The sequence below is a fragment of the Pestalotiopsis fici genome (assembly GCF_000516985.1).
Source record: "Pestalotiopsis fici W106-1 unplaced genomic scaffold PFICI_Scf_15, whole genome shotgun sequence".
Lineage (NCBI taxonomy): Eukaryota > Fungi > Ascomycota > Sordariomycetes > Amphisphaeriales > Sporocadaceae > Pestalotiopsis > Pestalotiopsis fici.
Window position 1 is genome coordinate 355,615 of NW_006917105.1, and position 12,284 is coordinate 367,898.

General features: G+C 49.5%; 3 protein-coding genes across 3 annotated transcripts; all 3 read right to left on the bottom strand.

Annotated features, from left to right (window-relative positions):
• Nucleotides 1-1,245: 1,245 nt before the first annotated feature.
• Nucleotides 1,246-3,068, bottom strand: PFICI_15150 (Carboxypeptidase S1; the record flags this gene model as incomplete). The annotated part of the gene is made up of 5 exons (XM_007843731.1): nucleotides 1,246-1,310; nucleotides 1,372-1,638; nucleotides 1,711-2,476; nucleotides 2,655-2,733; nucleotides 2,809-3,068. 5 exons carry the CDS (start codon nucleotides 3,066-3,068, stop codon nucleotides 1,246-1,248), a joined length of 1,437 nt encoding a protein of 478 aa, XP_007841922.1.
• Nucleotides 3,069-4,658: 1,590 nt separating this feature from the next.
• PFICI_15151 (uncharacterized protein) lies at nucleotides 4,659-7,115 on the bottom strand (the record flags this gene model as incomplete). The annotated part of the gene is made up of 1 exon (XM_007843732.1): nucleotides 4,659-7,115. The coding sequence occupies one exon, from the start codon at nucleotides 7,113-7,115 to the stop codon at nucleotides 4,659-4,661; it is 2,457 nt and encodes an 818-aa protein (XP_007841923.1).
• A 1,975-nt stretch (nucleotides 7,116-9,090) lies between these two features.
• Nucleotides 9,091-10,478, bottom strand: PFICI_15152 (uncharacterized protein; the record flags this gene model as incomplete). Its single annotated transcript, XM_007843733.1, has 2 exons — nucleotides 9,091-10,078; nucleotides 10,231-10,478. The coding sequence occupies 2 exons, from the start codon at nucleotides 10,476-10,478 to the stop codon at nucleotides 9,091-9,093; spliced, it is 1,236 nt and encodes a 411-aa protein (XP_007841924.1).
• Nucleotides 10,479-12,284: the final 1,806 nt, after the last annotated feature.

A 12,284-nucleotide genomic window follows, 5' to 3' on the forward strand; every position in this document is an offset into this window, starting at 1 on the left:
GACACAAATGAGAGGAGTTCTGGAAATGGTATTTTATTTATGGGGTGGTCCTCTTTCCTCGAGTCGTCTGGGTAAGGGAAATGAGGCGCGTGGCATTTTTCATATACTTGACATCCCGAGACCACAGGAGATATGTCAAGTTGATTACTGGGCGAATTGGAGTATTTACTATAGCCAGCCGTGCCTCTAATTTTAGTCATAGTCTAAGAGATGGCGAAGATCCAAACAGTCCATGGGAAAAAAAATAAACATTGACAATCTGCTGCAGTATACTACACGGTAAATTCTGATCTGCCAGGCCAAAGTAACAGAGAGGTAACATTCTAGTAAATGGTTCTGTATATGTATTAAATTTGTGAAGATGAGATGGGGGAGGAAATTCCTTTACTTGTCTATTTGCAACGATTGCCAAACAGGGCGCCAGAGCAAAGAACACGGTGATATATCGTGAAATTGCTCGTGTTCCGCTATGTTGTTGCTTTGTCTCATCACAGGAAGACAAAAAGACAATGGAAACAACTCGTGGGAGAAAATCGGTTTCATCATTTTTCCTTGTTCTTCAGTTTCTGGACTCTTCAATGGAAGACTAGGTCTCTTCCCTTTTCGTTTCTTTAATTGCGGAAAGATTTTCTAAACATCCTTTACCAATCCAACTTCCTCGGGTTGTCGGAATACTACCTTTCCAAAGCAGCTCGTTCAATTAGTCCTTGGTAGCTGGAGAACCGGCAAACATACATACAATCTGTCTCATTCACTCAAGTAAGGTTCTTTGCCTTCATAATCAAATTGCAAAAGAGACAGTCTTGGAACTCAACCAAGTCACCCCAGTTCGACTATTGGTTACCTTTTCGCACCCAGTTAAGCATAGGCATCGACAAGAGACAATGCAACAAATCACCATTGCTCTCCTCATTGGAGGAACGATCACTGTTGGAGTAATTTGGTTCGCCATTCACAATTTCAATAAAAAGGCAAAACGGAGCGACCTCCCATAATTGCATACCGCGTCGACCCAGAGGGCCTTGGTTGGCCAACGGTAGTCTGGGATGTTTCGACAGCATGTAAAGGTCGACCTCAAGTTCTCACTGGCGTGTACTTTCCGGCCTGAGCATTGTATTGCAAAGTCAAGATATTTACACATTCGTTTAAGCTGGGCATAGTATTATGGCCAGTATGGCAAAATACCACGTATCATAAGTTTATGCACTCTGGTGGAGGAAATTCGAGGTTTATTCTGGACGCTCGCTAGGTCGAAGAAATTGCTTTTCCTTGCATTATCTGAGTGAACACCTGGAGTGCGAGTTCAGGTTCTGTAATCGTGTCAGTGGCTGTCATGTCTAATTGTTCCGAAGGAGACGAGGAGGCATTTACGATAATAGGGCACTTCATGTCCAGCCTCATAGACTCTGAGGAAGCTGAGGTTGTCAACTGTCTTGAACTGCCCCAACTCGGTGCCGTTGACCGTGTAGGGAGCCAGATCTTTGGCGGCGAATTCATCGTGACCCGAGTAATCCAGGGCGTTTGCGACGCCAAAGGTGCCAACCCAGTTGCAAATGTAGTCAGCGTCGCCTGCCCAGGTCAGGACCTTGATGCCGCTCTTAACAACCTCGGAAAGAGTCTCGAGAAAGGATCGAGCATCTGTATTAGCGGGAAAACCACGTCATTAGTATCTATCGGCAGTCCAAGTAGAAATACCTCGTGAACACGTACCATCGCCAGTCAGCGAAAAGAGAAGGCCGGGCTTGTTGGCGCACTCCTTGTAGGTGGAAGCAGCACCAATGGCCTTCCTCACGTCGGCACGTGCCAGGTAGGTCGTGTAGGTCTCGGGTGGGTTTGGGTCATTCGAACCCGAGCGAATGTCGTAGGGATCAAAGTCGGCGCTGTTGTAGATGACGTTGTCAATCCGGCCCTCGCAAGCGCTGTCGGCAGCAATGCACGCCGCATTGGTCCCCGTCGCTGTGCATTTCTGAATGGCCGGCAGACAGACGGTATCGTATGCATTGTAGAGCTTTTCGGCTGTATCCTCGTCAATGAGTGCACGGTACGAGTTGTTGGCGGCAAAGTCAATGGCGGCCTTTTCTTGTATGGTCAGATTGTACCAGCCATTGTTGATGCCGAGGGCTATAAGGTTGATCTTGTCGCCCTCGACGGTGCCATTGTCGATGCCAGTATTTTGCTGCTCGATGTAGTAAGAGAACTCTGGGCCGTAGTGGCCTCCGTACGACTCGGTGAAGATACCAAAGTCTCTAGTCTCATATTCGGGGAATTGGGCAAAGAAGGCTTGGATCAGATTCCAGACGAAAGGCGCAGCCGTCACGGTCGAGGTGACGGTGTCATTGCCGTAGGAAAAGCCAACACCAATCGGCTGATCAACATAGAGCATATTTGCATACTCGTTGAAGCTGTAAGGATTGAGGGTTGGCTCGGTCTCATTGTCCACAAAGTGGCATGGGCCATTTTCCTGGAATAAGCCTATCTACAATAAGAGTGTGTGTTAGTAATTGCTTGTCCAAATTAGGGGTCGATCAGTTTGTAGCCGCCATTGAGAACATCTTATCAAAGGCTACTGCTGGCTTGTTGCACTCCATCGGGAAATGCCATCCTTGTGAGAGATAACTCAATACAGGTAAGAAATGACACAACAAGTTATTTACCATGGAGCTACATCCGGGACCTCCGTTGAACCAAGTAGCGAGCGGAGCTGTGGTCGGGTTATTGCGGGCTTCGAAGAACCTGAAAGTATTCAGCACCAGATTGACATTGCACAAGCCATCTGGCGGTAGCTTGGCGACAGAAATATGTGCATACCAGAAGAACATATTCATGTTTTCCCCCACGGTCAAGTAGCCCGAATATTGATTGACGCCGGGCGTCGTCTCGCATATGCCAGAGTTGTTCACAAAGGACATCTTGGTGCCCGTTGCGGCGTGCTCAAAAACATTGTACGTAATGTCGTCTTGGACCTCGATATACCGTTTGTCCATACTTCCATGTTGCTGCGTACTTGCTAGAGCGTGTCCGACAGACGTGGCAAGCGCCCACGCTGTCAAGAGCCTAGGGGATAACATTGTGTGGAGTGAGAGCGTGAACAAGTTGCGGCCCATTGAGTTGCTCGGGAGCGTAGGCGAGAATGGCACAGCAAACGGCTACAGTAGACGGACTGACACGGCACTTTGATGCCAAGAGTTAGGGACCCTTGGACACTTTATACCCAGCAAGAAGAAGAGTACTCGCAAGACAATTCTGCATACTAGGTTATGCAAAATACCGCAGCGACATTCCCGTTTTCAAATGGTTATTTCCGCATGTTACCGACACAATGTCCACAAGAGGACATGCCATTTTCGTCTAAAGTCTTTCTCTCTCGTTTTATTTGGGAGAGGGGGGGGATTTCGACCGTCATGGAAACGCCGTTCTGCATCAACATCGCACGGTCAAGTAACGGCTTACTTTGGGAAGGTCGACGACCCACGCATCATTCATTCATTCATTCATTCATTCATTGCGCATTCAGGTGTACAAAAGATACTTTCGATAACCGTCCTATATTTATTCCATCATCTTCTTCTTCCACTGCCAGCCGATCGGTCCCTTTAATCGACTTGAACGGTTCTGTCGCAATCTACAGCTTTGGGGATTGGTCATGTTTGATAAGCCTAAATTGATTGTGCATCAAGGGTGTTGCGTGCAAGGAAGGAGGGGCATTGCAAACATTCCGCAGCCAAGAAAAAAGCTTGTTTGCCTGTTTGTTTGCAGGGAACGCAACGTTTGTAGTACGTACCCAAACTTGATGTACAGAGTAGGTATGCATGTGTATATGTATAGGTGCAACGTGTAATATTGTTACCCCTTTTCTTTATGCACTATACCCAAGTACTGCCATTGCCTGGGCACCAAAAAAGAAGAAAGAAGAAAAAAAGAGGACGAATGCCTGCGGAAGGTCATGTAGGTCGAGGTGATGGTGCAATTCACCACTGTGGGTCAAGGTAGTATAGAGCTCGCCAAGACGGGAAGGCCGATCGATTGCTTTGAGTACTAAATACTACCACCACCACTCTGTAGCAATCAAGACGATCCGAGAACCATTCATCCCCCCAAGAACAAAAAAAAAGGAAGCGCCCGCATCTGGAAACTTCAACGGGGCCTGTGTCAGATTAGGTGAGATACCCAAGTGTAGTAGCTTCACACGTACGTACAAGTTTGTACTCGGCACTGGGCGAAACCGACGGTCATCCCGCACCTCCATATTCCTCCGGGTCACTCACGGCCAGTACCCATTTCTCGAGTAGTGGTGACACTCGCTGACGTCAGCAAGAAATAGCGTGGGCAACTGAAATACCCCCCTCCGAATTCACACAATGCTTCGACTGGTCATGGTCGTGGCCATGTGGTCCCACAGCAGTGGTGGAAAAAGAAAAAACCTCAATGTATACCTCTTTGGACACCATGCTAAATCTATACTGCTTGAATCTGTTTGTCGAAAACCACTTGATATGATATGCCTTGCGAGCTTGCGATGCTACCCCAATAACCACCATCATTGCTGTCTGTAAATCATTCATCTAAACCGTTTGAGATCACTAGGTAGGCTGTAACGCCCTTGTCCAACCTGTCCAACCTGTCCCACCCAGTCGCCCATATTTTGGTTGCTATGGCTTCTACTGGCCTGGACGCAAGCTTTTGGCTTGCCTGCTTTGTGCAGATACCGTTGGTTGTTTCGAAATATTGACCCGTGTATTGTCAAGGCTACGATCAGAGTAACTATCAATATCCGCATCTGACGCGTGGGAATTTTCAATCGGTGGTTCATCTGTTTGAGAGGTTTGTGACTCAAGAGGGGTAGAGCCTGTTTCCTCAACGGAGCAACTCAGGGGAGGCCGCGAATCGTCGTCGTCGTCCTCCTCCTCCTCCTCGTTCTTGGCATCGTCATTGTCCTCATTCGTGATAGCAATGGTGGGCGTCGAGGGACAAAGGTTCGAGTGTGATGTACCTCGGTTGCTTGACGGCGATGTCGCAAAGTCAAAGGCGTTCGGTTCATTGGAAGTATGCAAGTGTGGAGCTGTCCTGGGCCCGTTTTGCGTATGATCATTAGGCAATCGTTTCATCCTCATTTTAGGCTTTGCGCGTAAGAGCTTGAATGTCATTTCGAGGCGTTCCTCCTGGTCAGTGTCGTCGTCCGTCACCTCGTCGGCCTCATGGATGTGCTTCCGATGAGCAAGAGTTGGCTGTAAATTACTGACACTCGACCTTCGATGGCGCCGCCTCAGCTTCTCCTTGGTCGTCATGAGACTCTCGATGGGCGAAACCATGGTATTGAGGGGTTCGTGGCTGCCCCCGCGAGGATGGGCAATGTGACCGGTCATCATACGCCTGAGATCAGCCTGGCTCTTGCTAAAGACTACGCGTGCCTTCAAAGCATGGACAGCTCGGTCTAGAGCAAGCTCAATAGCGCATCGGTCCCTGACTCTCGATATCTTGGGCCATGTGGCTCGCTCGCCAGAAAGACACGAACGAAGCATGAATTCCGTGGTCGGGTTTGTCAGAATCTTGGGCAGGTCCAAAACGCCCATGGCTGGCACGATATTGATGTCGCCCGAGTATTTTTGACTTAGAATCGATCTCAGCTTTGTCACCAAGTTGGGAAATATGCCGAGCTCTGCCATTATCTGCATTCGATGAAGAGCCTCACTCCTCGCCAACTTTGCAATGGTGGAAACCCAAGCTGACTGGCCGCCGGCCGGTTCTCCACTACCCCCAAAAGCAGTGTATGGAGTATCCTCCTTGGCTAAAAAGGGAACGACATGCGGGTTCACTTGGGAAACAATAAAGTGATTGACGTTGAACATCTCGGCCAGTCGTGTCATGGGCAGGTCATTGTCGACAGATCCGTCAATCCACATTTGCGGCGTTGGATTCCAAGGACTATGCTGCCCCGTAATCGGGTTCTTGACTAGGAGTGGTGCTGCACTAAAGACCAATGGCACTGAACACGAGGCCGCCACGGCAGACCAAATCATGACGTTTGGGGACGTGACATAATTCAAAAGTCTAGGGAGCTCGTGTATCGAGGCCGAAGAGACGCAGATGTTGCAGATTCGTCGGGTGCGGTTATACGCTTCTTGAAAGGTCATATCTCCCAAGAGATCGCGCATGACCCTGGTCAGATGCTTGATATCAGACCAATTGCCCTCGGTGAAGAGCCTACGCAGATGATCCATGATACCATCTTCATTGCCCTCTTCCTCAAAAACGGCAAGGTCTCCATACGGGAACTCTTCCAGCAGCTGGGGTATTTCATCGTCGGTTCTTGTGCAGACAACGGAGCAAACGATGGACCCCGCCGAGGCTCCCGAGATGATACGCGGCAGTAGATTATTTTCAAACAATGCCTTGAGGACTCCAATGTGTGTCATGCCAAACGTTCCACCGCCGCTGAGGAGCAAAGCGCTCCGGCCAAAGCTTTGGCGGGCGTAGAGTGTGGCGTCGAGGAGGTCCTTGGACGACAGACCCTCGGGGAGAGGATGAGAGCTTTGCTCGACAATGGCGGTAATGGTCTGGAGCGCCGAGTCGACATACTGCTCAATCAGCCTCTTGGTCCCCGAGTAGGTATGGCGGTACAAGTCAATGTTGCCCATGCCTCCGAGGTCCCTGGTCAACGCGGTCCGGACAAGGTGCAGCATCGCACGCAAGTCGCAATTGGTCCTCGCTTGGTCAAGAGCCTCTAGGCGCTCCTGGATAAGGTCGGGATCGTAGTCTCCGGTCGAATTGTCCCTCTTCCAGTCCTCATTGCCCTCGAGCTCGTCTAACTCGTGGGCTGCTCTGTCCCATTGCTGCCAAGTCTGAGCATGCTGCAGTCTAGCCGACAGTATCTGCTTCCGCTCCTCCAAGAGCCTCGCGTTGTGGCGATCCTCAGGCGACAGGCCATCTTTCAAGTAATGCAGTAAGTTGCCAGCATTCCTAAGGGCTCGTGACAAGGGTTCCTGGGTGGTGTTCCTGGCGGGTCTATGTTTGGTTGGGGACGATGGTTTGAAGAACGGGTTACTCGTAGTTGTTGTCGCTGCCGCTGCCGCTGCTGCAGGGTTGGACCGCAAGGCCGGAACGAGAAGTTGCGTCATGGCGGAAGCAGCGGTCGTAGTTGAATGAGAGCTTCTTGTTGATGTGCGTGCGGTGCATTCTAGCCGATTTTACTTCTTTGGCTCTTTTGTTTTTCCCTTTCGGGAACAAGAAGCAGCTGGTTTGTAGGCTGGGCAAGGTTATAGAGAAGAGGTTCGGCGCTGGCAATTGCTATATCATATGTGAATGAGGAATATGCGGCAAGCCGTCGGCATCAGAGGCAGGAACAGCGGTATGAGCGGCGAGGCAGGATCGATTATTGTCTCGAGAGTCGGGTGTGGTGGTTGATAGACAGACTGTTAGGAGTCGGCTAATGGCAACAGTCTTGGAAGAATGCTTCGCACTCGAGGAAGTGGAAGCAAAGATCAGTCCACGCACTTGATGTATCTGGGCTTTTCCCGCAAAGCTCGTGGATGGTTTGTATGGATTGAAACAAGTAGAAGGACGAGAGGGGTGAAGGAGGAGAGAGATTGTCGACAAAGGGCAGGTAGGTAGATGTACAATTGGGAAAGGTCAGCGGTGAGAAAGATCCCAAGGCTCGGTCCGCCTATCCGCTATCTGTGTAGGTAGTATGCAAAGCAAGGCTGGGGCCCGCGGGGAGGGCCTAACAAGGAGAATGTAGGATAACAGATATGTATTTGGGTTCTCCAGACTGTGACTCTGGTGATGGATGTCGGGTAGACTCAGTGTATGAAGGATACACGAGTGTATGTGCATTCAATTTGAGCAGATTATTCCGCAAGATCGGTCCAAGTTTTCCATTGCCTACATTACCTAGGCAGACAGATGACATCCATCACGATCGTCCATCCACTCGCTGATGCCCCACGTGCAAGACGTACAGCGATCAGCCCCGGCACCCAGTCCTTGACCCCAGAGAATGCAAGGGGCCGATGCAGCGGGTACATGTGAGCTTAGTGGCAGCCAGGCCCAATCAATGCCACGGCATGACCATGAACCACCCACCCAGAAGCCCCCAAGTCAGCAGCCACAGGTGGCCCAGTGCACCCCCATCCTGCAGGCTTCAAGGTTCTATCTCTCACACTCTGGGGAACCCAGAAGAAAGACGTCAGCGGATGGCGGGGGTCTCTTTTTTTCCCTAGTATACAGAGTAACTGCACCAAACCTGGGCGCTCCAGAGCCGGGGCAAGCGGGGATAGCGCCGGTCGTTTTGGCAACGCATCATCTCGTAAGTAGAAACGAACGAACGGGAGGAAAAAAGAAAAGAAAAAACCACATTGGACGGCCCTTGAAACACACGGCCAACAAGAGAGCCAGCCACCTTCACTAATTTAGGTTCTGTGCGTGTGGATAAGCAGACATCTTGTGATCACGCTTTGTATCCATGCTGACCACCAATCAGCAGGAGTAAAGACAAAGAACCTTGGGTCTCTCCCACGTTTATTCGATCTTTTTCTTTTTTTAAGAGTAATGCAGGAGAAACACATCTCCACATGTCACCAACAATATGCCTTGCACCTCGCTCTCAGACACATCAAATCAACAGTTTTTCAGAATATGGAGGTCAAAGGGACATCAAGATAAATATGTATCTGTAGAACTATACTGAGATGGACAGACATCACGCATTCTCGTTCCCTACCGCATCTACAATCTTGGTAGGATGGCTTACCATGTTACATCCAACCGAATCCGACAGCGATGAACAGCAAGGTCTACAGCAGTATATATTTGTAGTAGATTATATCCCACGCTGCAGTCAGGTTTATAATGACTTTGAAAACACGTTTTCTGCAGGCATTGGAGCATCGATGGCCATTCCACCCTTTACTGCTTCGCATAAAAAGAAGAAGAAGTCTCCTGAAATGGTTCCCGTATGCATATCACGCTTAAACACGAATCAAGTACCGGTCCCATGCGGAAGCGCATGGCCATTCCACCCTTTACTGCTTCGCATAAAAAGAAGAAGAAGTCTCCTGAAATGGTTCCCGTATGCATATCACGCTTAAACACGAATCAAGTACCGGTCCCATGCGGAAGCGCTTGGGCATTCAGAAGTTCTGTTCCGAAAGCTCCAACCGCATCGCGAAGTTTGTAAATGGTTCCTTCTTCCATCCAGAAGTGGCCGGCGCCGGATACTTCAACGGCACGAAAGAGGGTTGTAGTCTCCGTCATGAGTCTGTTTGTCCACTCGCGCATTTTCCGTAGCATGACGAAGCTGTCATGGTCTCCGTAGATAGCCAAGGTTGGGTTGTGCACGAGCTTCATTTCCGAGGCATCGCTTTCGGTGCCTCCTGCGGCGTCGTGGGTGGTGTTGGCATGGCCATGCCGACCACCAGTCCTGCGCCACCAGCCGCTGAAGGGATTTGGGATGGACATGGTGGCCAAGTTGGTGACATAACCAATGGGGGGAGAGACCACCAGGTACGCACTGCGAAAGGCCTGCAGATCTTCCACCTTGGCCATGCATTCCACTTGATGTAGTATCTCCTCGGCCTGCCCATCTGTCTTGCGCCTGTGGGTTTTGTGCACCCGCTTCGTCCTCGCAAGCAGATCTTTGACCCCCCTGCGTATCCTGTCCTCGAGATCTTGAGGATTGAGTCTTGATACATCTTGACTCTTGCGTGAAACATCTTCGTCCCCGCCGACTCGCATGCCCATGGTCCGACGCGGAGAGGCAGGTCCAGTGGCGATTCGGTTATGATGCTCAGCAAGGTGCTGCGCCCGGAGTCGAATATCGGCGGCATCGCTACCCACGGGAGGGCTGTCAAACGGCGCTAGAATGTCTGCAAGGGGTGGGACCTTGGTGGTGACCAGTGCGCCATAGGAGTAGCCAGCTTGGAGTATGACTGGCGGCATCGGCGCATGTTCGGCGTTTATACCGTCGGACGAGTCAAGGTAGTGTGCATAGTAGGTCATGAAGGCGACGACTGAACTGTAGTCGGCCTGCTCGGGTTTCGACGTCCAGGATGTGCGAGCGCCTGACGACGATGACGAGGCACCTCTATACCGTGAGACGACGTATTAGCTCCCACGATTGCGGCGCCGGCTTATCACCTGTTCGCAAACCTCCCGTCGGGGCGATCCGTGACAAGGCGCTGGGTGCGCAAACTACCATCAACGGAAGAAGGAAGAAGTGGTTGGTGATTGACTGACCGAAAGTTGAACGTGGCGACCATGAAACCCAGCCCAAGCAGCGTTCCCCCGACCAAGTCGACAATCGGATCATCATAACTACCTCCCAGAGGCGCGTAAGGGTGCGCGACAATGGCAACGTGTCGGCGCCATGGTGTCGCAGCTGCCGATGTTTTCGTTAGACCCGCCGGGTGAAAGACTCGACAGTCAAGCTTGATATGATCGTGGATGCTCGGGATGGTGAAGCACAACGAAGGCTTCGGCAGCATGATCTCAAGAAGACGATGACATTGCTGTGGATTCCAAGGTTGTTGATGGGATTGATAACGCCGCACAAGTTTTGGTAGCACCTTTTTATTCGACTTGCCTATCTGCGCAGGGTACGTAATTTACCTAGGGATGTCAAGTACTGGCCAGGTAGGGTACATTACCTAGTAGATACCTACTTTTTAGGTTCCATTACAGAGTACATTTGATACCTCTGTATCAAAAAGCGCTAGAATTTGTGGACGGTACGACCGGGCAGTGATCATTACAATGTCACAAGCCAAGTATAGAGTCCATATGGCACATTTGCCCTTTTTCCCATTTTGTAGATGCAGTTGTAAGTGAAGTATTTCTTATTTTTAGAATTCAAAGTATAGCGAGATTGGTTTCTTATCGAGCGCATACGCACAACAAACAGCAATACTAAACAAACACTTTATCTTTGTTACATTGGGATGCAGCTCTGCAAACTGCAGAGTTTAAAAAAGAAAAAAAAGATATCAACCAAGGAAGTGAATAAAAAAAAAACCATCTAAAAAACCAAACACATTGAAAGATATTACCAGCTGAACCAAAATAAATGCCCGCTGGCGGAATTGAACCGCCGACTTTCGCATGACGCACGTATTCAAATGTTACGAGTGCGACGCAATACCACTATGCCAAGCGGGCCATGGTAACAACAGGATGTCCTGATTTGTTCGTTTTCAATTTATTGTAGTCCTAGTCACAAGTATGCGCAGCTCAATTTCTGGACAATTTTGGAAAAAGTGCAACTAACTCCAGCGCCTCCAAGCATGGCAAACTTGTCAATACTACAGCACATGTGCAATAGTGGGTTACGCATGAAATATGTACATTTGTTGTTCTCAATTCTCAGTGTCAGTAGATCCCTTAATGTTCCATGATTGTCAACAAATACTATTGTCAATCTACATACGCCAACTCAATGGAGCGCTCCAACTTGTCAACACATGAAATTCCGCCTGTCCCTAAAAAGTTTCCTAAAACTTCCAGAAGTGTGTCTAATAAAAGAACGCTGCGGGCTTTGAATCAATGGATATTCGTAGATCCAGTCTTGTTCCATTGAGTTAAAAGGGGAACCTTCATTTATGCTCTTGATCCAATAACACTGAAATGACGGTAGGGCCACTACTTGGTTGGCTGTTGCTACAACCTTGCTTGCTTGGAGCGACTGATCAAAAGTCGAATCATCATCATTTCCAAGCCTTGAAGTAAGGAGACGAGAATCATTCAGAGCCATCATGGGCTGTGGATCTGATCTACTCGTGGCCAGATTCTTGGCACTGCTAGCTCCTTGCACGGTGCCTTGGTTTTCGTTGAAATGTCTTGGTCTGTCTATCCATCTCGAGTCTTGAACCCTGGCCCCGGATTGGGCTGTCCGAATTTCGACAGTCTTGTTTTGTCTGCAAGACTGCCGCCATTATTATAATTCGTACGTTTGTTCATTCCCAGCCAGTCTTCCTTTTCCATAACTTTTATTCTTCTTGCTTCACAACGACCAACATGTCTCGCTTCTGTAGCTCCTTTATCAACATGTCTCAATCCCACGGCATAGCCTGGGCAGTACCATAGCGCATGTTGAGCAGGTCCGTTTAATGCTACGAGTTACGGGTACAATCAGAGACAAATATAAAGATAAACATAAGGTTGTTCGACTCTACACTAGTGCTGCTGATGCTGCTGCCGCTGCCACCAGCTGTCTGAATATAGTGTCCCGTCACATATGGACAGCTCGAAAATGGAGACCTTCTGTGCCGGTTTCCGTGCGGACGTGCATCTGTATT